Source organism: Cebus imitator, unplaced genomic scaffold (genome assembly GCF_001604975.1).
Source record: "Cebus imitator isolate Cc_AM_T3 unplaced genomic scaffold, Cebus_imitator-1.0 Scaffold30, whole genome shotgun sequence".
In the NCBI taxonomy this organism is placed as follows: domain Eukaryota; kingdom Metazoa; phylum Chordata; class Mammalia; order Primates; family Cebidae; genus Cebus; species Cebus imitator.
In genome coordinates this window covers 873565-890149 of record NW_016107345.1, presented here as the reverse complement: position 1 = coordinate 890149, position 16585 = coordinate 873565, and the positions used below count along the sequence as shown (strand labels likewise).

The 16585-nt window shown below is 39.3% G+C and overlaps 1 protein-coding gene and 1 non-coding gene across 2 annotated transcripts in view; one reads left to right on the top strand and one right to left on the bottom strand.

Moving 5' to 3' along the window:
* Nucleotides 1-15017: 15017 nt before the first annotated feature.
* Nucleotides 15018-16585, top strand: part of COPB2 (COPI coat complex subunit beta 2) — a 33034-nt gene continuing 31466 nt past the window's right edge. Inside the window, exon 1 of the mRNA XM_017523704.2 lies at nt 15018-15202. Within this exon, the coding sequence (XP_017379193.1) occupies nt 15200-15202 (3 nt within the window). The 5' untranslated portion in view covers nt 15018-15199. The remainder of the gene's footprint in view (nt 15203-16585) is intronic.
* Nucleotides 16420-16523, bottom strand: LOC119470427. Its single transcript, XR_005199329.1, has one exon. It is a non-coding gene; the product is annotated as a U6 spliceosomal RNA (small nuclear RNA).

The following is a 16585-nucleotide window of genomic DNA, read 5'->3' as shown; positions in this document are numbered from 1 at the left end:
TTTTTGAACTAACCCAATCAAAGACTCAGAAAGAATTTTTTTTAAATGAACAAATTTTCCAAGAAATTTGTGATTATGTTAAGTGGCCAAACCTAAGAATGATTGGCGTTCCTGAGGAAAAAGAGAAATCTAAAAGTTTGGAAAACTTATTGGAGGGAATAATTGAGGAAAAATTCCCTGGCCTTGCTAGAGATATAGAAATCCAAATACAAGAAACTGAAAGAACACCTGGGTAATTCATCATAAAAAGATCATCACCTAGGCACACAGTCATCAGGTTATCTAAAGTCAAGATGAAGGAAAGAATCTTAAGAGTTGTGAGGCAAAAGCATCAGATAACCTATAAAGGAAAACCAGTAAGATTAACAGCAAACTTGTCAATAGAAACCTTACAAACCAGAAGGGACTGAGGTTCCATTTTTAGCCTGCTGAAATAAAATAATTGTCGGCAAACAGTTTTGAATCCAGCAAAACTAAGCATCATAAATGAAGAAAAGTTATAGTCTTTTTCCGACAAACAAAGTCGGAGAGAATTCACCACTACTAAGTCAGCACTACAAGAAATGCTAAAAGGAGTTTGAAAACTTGAAAGAAAACCTTGAAATACACCAGCATAGAACCTTCTTAAAGTATAACTCTCACAGGGCCTATAAGACAATAGTAGAGAAAAAAACCAGGGTATTAAGGCAACAACTAACGTGATGAATAGAACAGTACCTCACATCTCAATACTAATATTGAATGCAAGTGGCCTAAATGCTTCACTTAAAAGATGCAAAATGGCAGAATGGATAAAAATCCTCTAACCAAGTATCTGCTGGCTTCAAGAAACTCACCTAACTCAAAAGGACACACATAAACTTAAGGTAAAGGCGTGAAAAAAGATATTCCAACAAATGGAAACTGAAAGCAAGCAGGAGTAACTATTCTTACATCAGACAAAAGAGACTTAAAAGCAACAACAGTTAGAAAAAAGACAAAGAGGGATATTATATAATGATAAAAGGACTAGTCCAACAGGAAAATATCACAATCCCAAATACATATGCACCTAACACTGAAGCTCCCAAATTTATAAAACATTTACTACTAGACCTAAGAAATGAGATAGACGGCAACACGGTAACAGTGGAGGACTTCAATACTCCACTGACAGCACTAGACAGGTCGTCAAGACAGAGAGTCTCCCAGCACTTTGGGAGGCCAAGGTGGGCGGATCACGAGGTCAGGAGATCAAGACTATCCTGGCCAACATGGTGAAACCCCGTCTCTACTAAAAAACACAAAAATTAGCTGGGCTTGGTGGTGCACACCTGTAGTCCCAGCTGCTTGGGAGGCTGAGGCAGGAGAATTGCTTGAACCCGGGAGGCAGAGGTTGCAGTGAGCCGAGATGGCACCACTGCACTCCAGCCTGGCGCCTGGCAACAGAGAAAGACTCTGTCTCAAACAAAAAAATAAAATAAAAAGACAGAAAGTCAACAGAGAAACAATGGACTTAAACTACACCATAGAACAAAGGGACTTAACAAATATTTGCAGAACATTCTACCTAACAACTGCAGAATATACATTCTTTTCCTCAACACATAGAACATTCTCCAAGATATGCCATGTGATAGGTCACGAAACAAGTCTCAATAAATTTAAGAAAATCAAAATTATATCAAGTATCCTCTCAGACCATAGTGGAATAAAATTGTAAATTAACTTCAAAAGGAACCCTCAAAACTGTATAAATAAATGGAAATTAAATAACCTGCTCTTGAATAATCTTTGGGTCAACAGTGAAATCAAGATGGAAATTTAAAAATTATTTGAGCTGAATGATAAATAGTGACATAAGTTATCAAAACCTCTGGAATACAGTAAAAGCAGTGCTAACAGGAAAGTTCATAGCATTAAATGTCTACATCAAAAAGTCTGAAAGAGCACAGATAGACACTCTAAGGTCACACCTCACAGAGCTAGAGAAACAAGAACAAAGCAAACCCCAACCCAGCAGAAGAAATGAAATAACCAAGACCAGAGCAGGACTAAATGAAATTGACAAAAAAGAAAAAAAAAACATAAATGAAACAAAAAGTTGACTCTTTGAAAAGATAAACAAAATTGATAGACCATTAGTGAGATTAACCATAAAAAGAAGAGAGAGGATCCAAACAAGCTCAGTTAGAAGTAAAATTGGAGCTGTTACAACTGATACTACAGAAATACAAAAAATTATTGAAGTCTACTAGAGGAGGTGAATAAATTCCTGGAAACATACAGCCTAAACAAATTGAAACAGTAATTTAAAAAAAGTTGCCGACAAAAAAAGTCCAGGACCAGATGGATTCACAGCTAAATTTTATCAGACATTTAAAGAAGAATTGATACCAATCTTACTGAAACTATTCCAAAAGATAAAGAAAGAGGGAATTCTCCTTAAATCATTCTATGAATCCAGTGTTACCCTAATTCCAAACCATGAAAGGGCGTAACAGGAAAACTACAGACCAATATCCCTGATGAACATAGATGCAAAAATCTTCAACAAGATACTAGCCAACCAAATCCAACAGCATATCAAAAAGAATATACCATGATCAAGTGGGTTTCATATGAGATGCAGAGATGGCTTAACATACACAAGTCAATAAATATGATACATCACATAAACAATTAAAAACAAAAATCATATGATCATCTCAATAGATGCAGAAAAGGCATTTGACAAAATCCAGCATCACTTGTGATTAAAACCCTCAGCAAAATTGGCATAGAAGGGATATACCTCAACGTAATAAAAGCCATCTATGACAAACCCACAGCCAACATTATACTGAATGTGGAAAAGTTGAAACCTGCCCCCTAAGAACTAGAACAAGACAAGGATGCCCACTTTCACCACTTCTATTCAACATAGTAGTGGTAGTCCTAGCCAGAGCAATCAGACAAGAGAAAGAAATATAGGGTATTTCTAATATCCAGAATCTACAAGGAACTCAAATAAATCAGCATGACAAAAAACAAATAATTCCACCAAAAAGTGATCAAAGAGCATGAATAGACAATTCTCAAAAGAAGATATACAAATGGCCAACAAACATATGAAAAAACGCTCAGCATCACTAATTATCATGGAAATGCAAATTAAAACCACAATGAGATACCAACTTACTCCTGCAAGGATGGCCATAATTAAAAAATCAAAAAGTAATAGATGTCGGAGTGGATGTGGTGGAAAGGGAACACTTTTACACTGCTGGTGGGAATTTAAACTAGTACAACCACTATGAAAAACAGTATGAAGATTCCTTAAAGAATTAAAAGTAGAACTACCATTTGATCTAGCAATCCCACTACTACTGGATATCTACCCAAAGGAAAAGAAGTCACTATATAAAAAAGACACTTGTGCACATGTGTATATAGCAGCACAATTCACAATGGCAAAAATATGGAACCAGCCTAAATGCCCATTGACCAATGAGTGGATAAAGAAAATGTGGTATATATACACCATGGAATACTACTCAGCCATAAAAGGAATAAAATAATGGCAATTCCATTACTGGGCATATACCCAGAGGTATATATATTCTACCATAAACACATATGCATGTGAATGTTATTGCAGCACTATTAACAATAGCAAAGACATGGAAACAACATAAATGTCCATCAATGACAGATTGGATAAAGAAAATGTGGTACATATACACCATGGAATATTATGCAGCCATAAAAAAGAACAAAATCATGTCTTTTGTGGGAACATGGATGTAGCTGGAGGCCATTATCTTTAGCAAACTCATGCAGGAACAGAAAACCAAATACCACATGTTCTCACCTATAAGTGAGAGCTAAATGATGAGAACCCATGAATGCAAAGAAGGGAACAAAAGACACTGAGGTCTAGTTGAGGGTGGAGGTTAGGAGGAGGGAGAGGAGCAGAAAAGATAACCACTGGGTACTAGGATTAATATCTGGATGATGAAATAATCTATACAATAAACCCCCATGACATGAATTTACCTATAAAACAACCCTTCACATGTACCTCTGAACCTAAGATAAAAGTTTTAAAAAATTGTACATTTGAAAATGAGTAAAGAATATAATTGGATTGTTTGTAACACAAGGATAAATGCTTGAGGGGATGAACACCCCATTCTTCATGATGTGATTATTATATATTGTATACCTGTATCAAAACATCTCATGTATCTCATAAATATGTAGACCTACAATGTACCCACAAAAATTAAAAAGAAAAAATAATAAAATGGGGATACTTTCAGGGTCTTTAAATGAAAAGCACCAAACTCTGTGAAATATGGCCAACTGCCATTATTATCTCTGCCTTCTGAAATCTGGCCCATTTTTAAACTTTTATTATTTTTAACTAACATTTAATAAGTGTACATATTTACGATGTACAGTGTGATATTTCAATACATGTATACAATATGTAATTATCAAATCACAGTAATTAGCATATCCGGCACCTCAAACATTTATCATTTCTCTGTGTTAGGAGCATTCAAAATCTGCTCTTCTCACTATTTGAAAATATACAGTAAGTATTTTTAATTACGACTACCTTACAGTGCTATAGAACACTATAATTTATTTCTCCTATCTAGCTGTAATTTTGTGTCCATTAACCAATCTCCGGCTATCTCCTGCTACTTCATCTTTCCTAGTCTCTAGTAACCACCATTCTCCTCTCTACATTTTTTAGATAAACATTTCTAGCTTCTACATGAGTGAGAACATTTAGTATCTGTCTTTCTGTGCCTGGCTTATTTCACTTTACATAATGTCCTCCAAATTCAGCCATGTTGCCATGAATGATAGAATTTTGTTCTTTTTTATGCATGATTACTATTTCATTGTGTGTATATATACCACATTTTCTTTATTCATCTGTTGATGGACACTTAGGTTGATTCCACATCTTGGCCATCATAAATAATGCTGCAATAAACACGGAATGCAGATGTCTTCTTAACATACTGATCTCCTTTCCTTTGAATATATACCCAGTAGTGGGATTGCTGGATCATATGGTAGCTCTATTTTTAGTTTTTTTGAGCCACTTCCATACTATTTTTCACAATGTACATTTCCACCAACAACGTATAAGAGTTTCCCTTTCTCTGTATTTTTGTATTTGTTGTATTTTTATGTTTTGCATTTTCAAAGATTTTCTGTCTTTGCATTTTTTCATACACCTGTTGGTTATGTGTATGTCTCCTAGTGAAAGATGTCTATTCATCTCATTTGAATCTGCCCTACTCTTAAGTCTCTCCTTCTCCATGAAATTTTCCTTAATCTCCTAAGGCAGCAAGTATCCCCAGAAATTATATGGAAAAAAAATGTACATATGTATATTTCTCCCCTTGGGAGAAGATTCTGCTCTAACCAGGGAATACCAGTGACTGCTACGAACCATTCACACATATTCTTATCCAGGTGAGAGAGGGAGCAGTGACAGAGAGAATGGAGGCAGAACTTGAGGCAGGTGATTGAACAGAAGCTGTTACAGAGCCAAGGCAATGAGATGCTGGGAGAAAATAAGAATATGAAGAAATATAGGAAAGGTTCTTGCCAAATATGTCAAAATTTTATACAGCCACATCACCCAAAGATAAGTTCCATTTTCAGGGGCACTGGGAAGGCCTCTGTCTCACTTCCTTTTAAAATGTAGCTACTATTCCACTATGCAGCTCCTTGCCAGTTAAGCTCTGAACCTCTTTCATCTACTGTAAATCAAAATAACTTATCTCTATTATTGTCTTTCATCTTTAAAATGCTTTTATCAAGACTCAATTATAAACTCCCTCGGAGGCTTCTAGTTTCTGGTAATAGCAGGCTAGGTTATTCAGATCAACATTCTTGCTGAAAACAGCAACAAAAAACGCTGATAACATATATTTAAACAAAAACCACCACCGTAAAATAATCAATAGTTGAAAACACAATTAAAAACTTCCAGGTCAACATTTGGATAAAAGCCTGCTACCAAAATAGTAAAAAGACTATTGAATGATCAAAACCCTTAGAGGCATCTGTCAATACTGCTGTGGTCACTAGGGGCCAGATGGATACTAGTCAAGACTTGGGCCCACAGAAACTGGAGAGTCTTATTGAGTACTCTTCCCAAATTAATACACATGCAAATTAAGGATAAACCAGACCAAAATTTGCCTCCCTTACCCCTCAACCTGAGAGGACTGCAGGAAAACCTGCCTTGGTACTAAGCAAAAAAAGGAACAAAATGTCCTTGAGAAGCTGTGGCCATAGACCAAATTCTTATGGCTTTGTACCATGGGTACACTTAGCCTGGGTGAGCCAGAGACTTTAAACCATGCATGTGCTGTGAGGAGATCTCAACTGTTCTCCCCACGTGCCTGTTAAAAACAAAATAAAGCCTCTCTAGAGAAGGACACACCCAAACTAGGTTTCAGAGTATGCCCCCAAATAATTTGAGGACAATTACTAGTTATCTATAACCAGTAACTAAGGGAACAAGAACCAGCAAAATAACAGAAAGAAGGAATAGAACTACAAAGGCTTCAGCTATTAGACCCAGGTTAAAAAGCAACTATGCTTACCATGTTTATAGAAATAAATGGCAAACTTGCAATTAACTACAGGTGACTATAAAAAGTCACATATCATGTCTGAAAAGAAGCCAAACTAAAAATAAAAACATAGTAACTGAAATAAAAACTCAACAATTAGATTTGCAACATATTGCTAATACCTGTATAAGGGGAAATAATGAACTGGAGAGCCGGTTGTGGGGGAGTGGGGTGTGGGGTCAGAAGATCATATACACAATGCCGTACTAAGAGGAAAGAAAAAAACCACATGTAGATATTATATAGGAGGATATAGTACAAAGTTCTAACACTGGCATGCCAGGAAGCAGTGGATAAGAGAATAGGGTAGAGCCTGAGAATTTTTCGTAACTGGTAAGACACCAATTCACAGATTTAAGACTCAGTCAATTCCATGCAGAAAAGAATGAAACGCATGCTTAGATAACTGGTTATGAAAGTGCAGGAACCTAAGACAAAGAGAAAATCTTACAACAGTCAAAGAGAAAATTCCCTTCAAAGGAGCAACTGACAGTAGACTGCCTAACAGCAAGTTGGAAAAGGGTAGACTGATACAGTTTAATGTGGTCAAAGAAAATTAGCGCTAACCTAGAATTCACAACAACAACAAAGAGTGCCACTCAAGAACGCATTTTGTCCCTGTCCTTAGTCTGTGATCCCCTATAAAGTTCTAGACACTCTGGGAGAGGCTTGAAAAATCCACATTGATTGCATTTTAAGAGTAATGATTAAGGTCATAAACTAAGCAGATCCATGTTTGAGAAAGTTGTAGAACAAGGCCCTGCCATGGCACACAAAGTTGGTGAAAAGGGGTGAGCGAGTAACTGACAGGTGGGAGGTGGCTGACACAGACCACCCAGGCCTACCTTAAAATTTTCCCTGCTGTGAATATAGCTTATTGGTGGAAAATACCTGCTTTCTCCTTTCCTTGACTCCTCATAATTTGGTCCATCAAGGACCAGTTCCTTATCCCTTACCAGCAGGGGTGACATTCAAAATATTTAATAATGGTAAGTACCAGCACACATCAATCAGGAAAGACATCTAATGTAAATCCAGATGCTGGCTGCTGCATAGGATCAGAATCCTGGGGGCCCCCTGTGGTATACATTATTAATCACTTTAGTGGGTCGATTGTGGAGAAGCCCCGGGAAGGAACCTGATCCGCTAGGATAATGCAGATATTCAAGGCAGAGGCTATTTAGCGACAAGTATTTCCATATTTTAATACATATATTGGCAATGCTAGTACATACAACTGAATATGAGCCCTGCTTATAGCCCTTCTTCCACCAGGATCCTTAACAGCTCTCATCCTTCTGCTCCCAGATCATCTGCCTTACGATTCCCCTTTCAACTTTAAACCTTCTGATAATGTTGCTTTCTTATCTGGTTCTACCAGGAATACCCCTTACCATAAAATCCTTTTTTTTTTTTTTTTCTCAGAACCTAGTTCTGAGTTCCCTTGAAATACTGAGACAGAAATTGCATATTCTTTTTTGGCGGACTGTTCATTCCTGAATATGACTGTATCGTTTTCTTGCACCCTAGGGGGCTTTATAAAATGAGAATCTAGATTTACGCAGAAAATAAGAGGTATTTCTTTGCTATATTCAGATTTAAAATAAGCTTTCTTCAAAATGGCAAGCTCCTTTAGTACACTTTGTTTGCTTAAAATAACTTCATTTATTACATAGTATATATTTATAATAGAAAAATACAAAATACAAATAAAATCACTTGTAATCTGCCTTTTTCAGATATTGACTTTGTGTCTGTTCATCTATCACTATGTCTGTATATAAAGTGAATCTTACACTTCATAAAAAAAACCCTTTTAGGATAAAATTGTATCTATATTCACTGTCAGTGTCAGATGCACCAAAGAATGGCTATATTTAGCTAAAGGAACAATTTCTTCTTCCTAGAGACAATAGCTTTATTTGGATTTTAATGAATATATAAAATACTATCAATGTGAAGTTGCTTTGAAATCAAATGAAAAGTCCTGTCATAGGGCCGCTCAGTATGTTTCAGATTATCATCTTCAGATACAAAAGCATTTTCAAACCTTGGGACTTGAACTACATTTGAATTCAAATTCAGTAATGCCCTTAGATCAACTTAAACTGACAAATTCTGTAGAAGAAAGAGGAATAAAGCAATTTGATGAAAATTGCACTAGGCAGTGCCTTGTCACTCCAGATATTTCACTTTTACATTAATTTTTTTTCAATTAATTTAAAGGTAACTGCTATGTGCCAGACAGTCAAGCTATTCATCATTATTATTCATTTATTTATATGCAGCACTGTCACTTGCAAGAACATAATTCTTAAGGAAACATAATTACTCTAAACCTATCAACTTGCTTATATAAAACTTCGTGAAATCTTTTTTCTAGAAAGAAAGCTAAACACTAGTTGAGAGAACGTTCACCAGGAACTTCTACATACCAGGCACACTTGGGCCTCCATTTCTTGACCCCTCATGCATACCAGGCTCCTTGTCCTGAGCCTCAGGAGCCCCAGGTTTATAGAGCATTGTTCTAAGCATAATGAAAGCTCAACAAAAGTTTGCCGATGGAAGGTGGTTTCCAGAGAAAAAAGAACAATGCATGCTATGAAATAAGTGGGAAAAGCTACTACACTGGCACATGAATTAAGTAAAGACAAATGTCCATTAAAACATCCTGGCCGGGCGCGGTGGCTCATGCCTATAATCTCAGCACTTTGGGAGGCGGAGGCGGAGGCGGAGGCGGAGGTGAGCGGATCACGAGGTCAAGAGATCGAGCCATTCTGGCCAACATGGTGAAACCCCATCTCTACTAAAAATACAAAAAAATTAGCCGGGCATGGTGGCACGCGCCTGTGGTCCCAGCTACTCGGGAGGCTGAGGCAGAAAAATCGCTTGAACCCAGGAGGCAGAGGTTGCAGTGAGCCGAGATTGCGCCACTGCACTCCAGCCTGGTGACAGAGCAAGACTCCGTCTAAAAAAAAAAAAAAAATCCTGCAGCCACTCCTCTCATCCACTTCATTTGACAAGAACACAGCATCATACACTCCAAAGTATAAAAAAGCTTAGAACAGGAAGAGACTTTGGAGCTAATGCTGTCCATTATTTTGTAGGTAATGAAACTAAGACCCAGAGATTCACTTCACCTGACAACCCTGGTGCAGAGAAGTACCTAGAGCCCACTGGTCATGACTTATGGGGTCTATACCCCACAAGTGAAGAGTTGGGTACAGAATGAATCCTCAGGTGGAGCACTGTGGAGGTCACTAACAAACTCCCCAAACTCTACTGCCATATTTAAAAGGTCTAGCAATTCCCATCTATGAAATCACCTTTGTTTCATTCAAAGCTCACTTTAAACTCTGACTCCTCTAAAAATGTTCATTAGAGAAACATAAGATTAATGTAATTTTTAAGGTGAAATTACACACAAGTCAAACACATTACAAATAATCTGGATTTTTACACTTTTAGGTAAACAAAAGTGAACATCTTCTGCATTGAAAATCCTACATAAAACTCCCATGGAGTAAATTTAACAAATTCTAAATGTTTAGAAGGTAGTCATATGAAGTGTACAGAACATTGTGGTTGGTCAATGCTATTGTAATCAGTCCAACATTAGCCTTTAAGTGTTAGGCAACCGCAAACTCCATTTTTCTTGGAAGACAGTTCAGTGATTCTCCAACTCAATTTAGTCTGCTGATGGCTGCTATTTGACTGACCAAAACTTTCTCTTTCATTCACTTCATACAAAAATTCAGCTGATAATCTTAACATTTCCTCTAATAGGAAAAGTAACTGACATGCGATGATGAATCAGTAATGGAGCATGAAGATTACCCTACTTAACATTCTTCAATGGTTCCCAAGAGCCTGCAGTTTAAAGTCCAGACTCCTTTAACTGGCTATCATAGACCTTCAGAATCTGAACCTCATTTATCTTTTTATACCATTTCTCAATCCTCCCGCTTCTTACTCTCTGGCCCAGGCATGCTAAGCTATTCTTAGCTCTCTGGAAAAGTCAAATGCTCTAGATATACGCTCTTGATATTTACCTGGTTAGTTCCTACTCACACTGCAAAGGTCCATTTAGTGGCCTGCATCCATTTGGAGCACTATCATAATTAAATCAAGCATGCCCTAAATGCAGGAACAATCAACCCACTACAGTGAGACATGTCTCACGTCAACATTGGCCTTTCTTCAATAATCTCTTGGTAAAATAATTTATACTGATGACCTCCACTTTTCTTTTTCATCCAATAATTTCTAAACCCTTTGTAAACTTGCTTCCCCTAGAATTACTCAACTTTTTTGAAAGCTGCTAGTGTCCTCATAACCATTTAATTCATTGGCAATAGTTTTTGCAACTACTAAGCCTCCTTAAATTCTCTAAAGCTATCAAGATGCTCGTCACTCAGTTACATTTTCCCTTTCTTTTCCTTCTGTGACAGTTATTCTGGGTCTCTTATTCTGATTGTTTCTTCACTGACTCCACTTTTTCTTTCACTCTTTCTTCTTTCTTGATCTCTTTCTCTGATTGTTCCTTCATTGGCTCCACTGTCATTCACTGGCTCCACATCTTCATCTGATTAAAGATATTCTTCTGGGTTCATTAGATCAAAAACATCAGCAATAGGAGTCCTCCTACTCACTCAATTCAGCAAACTCATTTTTGTATCCAGTTGATTCTAGCTTCTCAGGGAAAAAAGGAGAAATTACCATCCAGTAAAAAGGGTGTTAATATCATTAAATATGACTTAGGTTCACATCTCAGGTCTGTCATTCATGAGCAATGTGGCATGAGGTATACTACTTAATCAATTTAGGCCTCAGCTTTTCATTGAAGAAAATAATCCCTATCTTTTAGAATTACTTTATGAATTGCAAAGTAAGGATTCCAATGGCAGGTAGGTACATAGTGGGCATTTAATAGAAGTTTTTCATTATTGCTGTTATTTCCATACTCACTTCCACCAAACTTGTATAGTCCCTCTGTTTCAACTTCTTTCAATGTGTCATACACATCAACAAAAGATACATCTTCTGGAGTACAGATATAAACAGATTTCTTTTCTGGCCCAATGAGTCCCAGCTGCTTGAACCAAAGCCCAATTCCTCCCGATTTAAAAATCTTCAGGTTCTAGCCCAAAACTTCCTCTTCAACCTTCTCCCTCATTGTTCTTCTAAATGAATACCATTATCCAAACAAATTGGACCTTTTTTGGTTCTCAAACATACCACATTCTCTTCACCTCTAAGTCCACTTCAGATTCTACATCCTTCATGTAACTTATCTCCCCGGCTGCATATTTTATCTTCAGAGTATTTTATTGGTACTTCTCTCATTAGGGAACTCATATTCTGCCTGATATTCAATTATTTGTGCATAAATAACCTTTCCTGCTTATAGATTGTAATCCCTTTGAAGGGAGAAACTAGGTTCTTATTCATGCTAGTACTTACCACTTGGCTAAGTGATGACGCGTGTATATTTTAAAATAATAAACAGGGCTAGGTGCAGTGGCTCATGCCTGTAATCCCAGCACTTTGGGAGGCCAAGGCAGGCAGATCACCTGAGGTCAGGAGTTAGAGACCAGCCTGGCCAACATGGCTAACCCCCATCTCTACTAAAAATACAAAAATCGGCTGCGCGTGGTGGCTCACGCCTGTAATCCCAGCACTTTGGGAGGCCGAGGCGGGTGGATCATGAGGTCAAGAGATCGAGACCATCTTGGTCAACATGGTGAAACCCCGTCTCTACTAAAAATACAAAAAATTAGCTGGGCGTGGTGATGCGGACCTGTAGTCCCAGCTACTGGGGAGGCTGAGGCAGGAGAATGGCTTGAACCCAGGAGGCTGAGGTTGCAGTGAGCCAAGATGGCACCACAGCACTTCAGCCTGGGTGACAGAGTGAGACTCTATCTCAAAATAAATAAATAATTACAAATAAAATGATAAAAACCCTGACTCTCTCAAGGAATTATTTTCATTTCCTCAATTTCTTATGAAGATGTAGAAATAGGATGGGGAGGGAAAGGTGTATGTAGGGTACTTACAGAGGCACTGCAGCCTGAATTCCCACTTGGAATTCTACCAGCACCTGCAAAAAGGCAGGGCTGAAACAGCTATCCTAGAAATTGACCAGGTAAGACTTTCAGATGTTAGTCAATTTCAGTCAACTTCTTGGGAAACTCTTTACCAATTTGTTAAGCTTGTCTATATTTCTTTTCTTCTGAAGGGCTATTTTGCCTAACACTCCAGTCTCCTCTAAACCAAGTAAACAAAATATTTTATTTTAAACCCACAGTTGAACATGTAGTGAAATACACACGTATATTTAATGTTAATGTATTAGTTCCTATTTGAGAATTTTCTTTATAATTTATTTCAACCGAAATCCAACATCAAATTTTATGAGTAATATCATAAGGCAGCACCTAGTATCGTGCTTCGTATATAGTACAGATTCAGTATCTAATGGTTAAAAGAGTGGATTTACAGTCTACAATTTCAGGACTTAATTTTGGCTAATTGCAGTGGAAAAAATGGAAAAAATATAGTCCAAGTAAGCATGACACTTGGGGGTTCAGGCCCACAACACCAGCTAGGTAGATCCTTAGGTGCCCAGTAGTATATGAAGATTTAAGTATTTCCAGCTGAACCCCTTAACAATAGAGACACATCATTTTATTTTGTATTACTTAGTACTGTGCCAAATCCAAAAATACTCTCTTGAGTGCAAAAGTATTCAGGAACTAGAAATATAGAAAGTTCCATTATTCAAGCAAATTAGGTATAGTTCATATAATTTTTTCAACTCAGGATCCTCAGTCACTTCACAGAGTAAGCAAAGTATGCAATTATCAGAATTATTAGTCTCAATTTACATTAAGAACACACTGCTGCCACTAAAAGCCAGTTCGAGACTCTTCTTTCTACTATTGAATGCCAAAGAAACACAAAAAAAGAAAAAAATGGAAGGATCTTTAGAAAACATGCAACTTGATTTTTTTTTTTTTTTTTTTAAGATGACAAAAACTGAGGCCCACGAAGACAGTCACATTGGCTCAGGGCTTCTACTAAAGCCAAATAATTTCATGCAAAATCATCTCCCTCTGATTAGCATTACCTACACACATACATATATATAATTTTTCTTTTTGCCTTTCTGAAAATCTGGAGGTCTAAAAAGACTTCAAGATTTCTCCAAGTTAAAGATACACGTCTGCACGTGTAACCAGAGGGCAAATTTTATTTGGTCCACGTGTCTTCTTTTTAAAAAAAAAAAAAAAAAAGGAACGAGAGGGGATGTGAAGTGCAGTAGGCAAATATTCTCAGACTTTATTGTTCAACCCGTATAGCACAGGCTCTCACTGCAGAGTTCAGTCACTTTAATGAAAAGATATTTTCATGTAGTAAAAGGAGCACAAATGTTGAGGTTTTTTGTTTTGAGACAAGAGTCTCGCTCTGTTGCCCTGGCTGGTGTGCAGTGGCACGATCCTGGCTCACTGCAACCTCCGCCTCTTGGGTTCTAAGCCATTCTCCTGCCTCAGCCTCCGGAGCAGCTGGGATTACAGGCGCCCGCCACCAGGCCCAGCTAATCTTGTATTTTTAGTAGAGACGGGGGGGGGTTCACCATGTTGGCCAGGCTGGTCTCGAACTCCTGACCTCAGGTGATCCATCTGCCTCGGCCTCCCCAAGTGCTGGGATTACAGGCGTGAACCACCCGCACCCGGCCCAACTTTGAGGTTTTATCTACCACTTACTATGCAGTCTTGGCTAGGACACATCTTCTTTGAGCCCTAGTTTCCTCATCATTAAATGGAGATAATTCAGGTTTGATGTGAACATTTGAGAGGAAAGTATGTCTAGCACACTGCTGAAGATTGATAAATATTTGTTGAATGAATAGCACAGCCGATGCTCAACAAAAGACACACACACACACAGTTGGGTAGTTGTAGTCTCCCGAGGAGCTCCAGAACTGGAAGCTCCCGGCGCGCCTCCTCTCAGCCTTAATCAGTGCCCTTAATCAGAACTCCCTGGGCCTCGCACCAGGCCTCCAGAACACCCTGGAGTGTCATTTCGCCTTCTCTCGCCGTTCCTCGCCCTTAGGGCCAGAGTCCGAGGAAGTCCTATAGCGCTTCTCGGCCTCCGAGACAACTCCAGCACTGGGGAGCTTGCCCTGCAGTTAGCGTCCAGTGGGGATTAGGCACTTCGTGTTCCTCATTGTTTCAATCTCTATCTTCTGGTCGGAGTCCAAGTTCAGCAGCCCCAGGACCCTTCCAACAGTGGTCTAGGCCACACCCCGCCTTCCCGGCGGTGCCAGGTCCATTCCCCGCGGTCCGAGTGGCCACGTTGCCTAGGAAACTGGGGCGGGGCTTTGGAAACGACGGTCGGGCGCGCCATTTGCGCAGGCGCTCCTGCCCTGGCCTCTGACTCTCGCGAGAATAGGCTCCCGGAAGTTCCACGTCAGTCAGTCTGACGGTCAGCGGGGCTGGTGGGTTTCTCTCAGGCTTGCGTAGCCAGTGACAAACGAGGGTGACCAGGCTCGGACCAACACAGCCATGGTAGGTCAATTCCCCGTAGAAGGGAACGGGGTAGGCTACGGCCGATTCCTGGGGTTTCTGGACTGAGGGCCGCGGTAAACAGTGGTCTGGGCTCCCGCTGCGGCCGCCGCCTCCGGCCTTGCAGGGTCTTAGGCCAGTTTGATTCCAGGAAGGGAGAAGGCGGTGGGGCCCAGGGAGCCGGGATGATTTGGAGAGGCGGTGCCTGCTAGTGAGGGGTTGTCTCCCCAGCGCTTGGGGCGCTTGCCGGAGCTCCTGCACTCTGCAGCGGGGTTGGTGGTGTAGGGAAATACGGAGGCCGAAAATGTTGAACTCGGTAGGAAGCTTTGGTAAAACTACTTAAATTTGCCTTTAAAACGGTGGCAGTTTATCTCCACTCCTGTCGGCCTTTTTCCGGGAATGGTGGTGTGTGCTGGCTACAAACTATAAACTTAAGCAGAGAAGCCACAAAAAAAAATGCATATGGGGTCAAAAATGGAATTTCAAATGCTTGGTTTCTCCGCTCTTAGGTTTCGAGGGGGAGAAGCAGCGTTGGGAGGAAGTGGGTGCTGTGTATAACACTGGCTGGCATGCTTTTATGCATTTGCAAATACAGTGGCTGGTCAGAATAGTAATTGAGCACTTTGTTATTATCACCATAACCTTAAAAAACGCCCTAGAATAGTTTGCACAGGAGTGTTATAATAATAAGGAAGGAAAACAATAGCGTAAGAGTATCTTTCGTCTCTGTTAAAAATACCAAAAAAAATTAGCCAGGCGTGATGGCACGCACCTGTAATCCGAGCTGCCCTCAGGAGGCTAAGGCAGGAGAATCGCTTGAACCTGGGAGGCCGAGGTTGCAGTAAGGCGAGATAGCGCCACTGCACTCCAGCCTGGGCAACAGGGCGAGACTCCATCTCAAAAAGAAAGAATTTTACATTTAAATGTTTTTCTGCCTTTAAGAAAAACGTGTTTATGAAGCACAGAATCGAACATTTTGGAGCTTGAAGACGCTAAGGATTAAGTCCCCCCTCTTCAGTTAAAAAATCTTTTTAAGTTTCTGTAAGGCTAGCTGTGGCAAAGTTGGAACTGGAAACAGTAAAAAGTTATGAATACTCCCATAAAAAATGCACAGTGTAACAAACATTTTTGCATAAAATGCAATGCATTCTTCACCACCACAACGCCCCACTCTCCCCCATGGACTTAACATTTATTTTTTTTTTTTAATTTGTTTTATGAAAGGTATGGAACCCTTCAGGGATTTGTGTGTCGTCCTTGCCCAGGGGCCACACTAATCTCTGTGTCCTTCCAATTTTAGTATATGTGCTGCTGAAGCTAGCACCATCCATGAACTTTCTTGGACACCCAGGTTACAGACCCTGAACAAGTCCTCAAGCCTCTTAA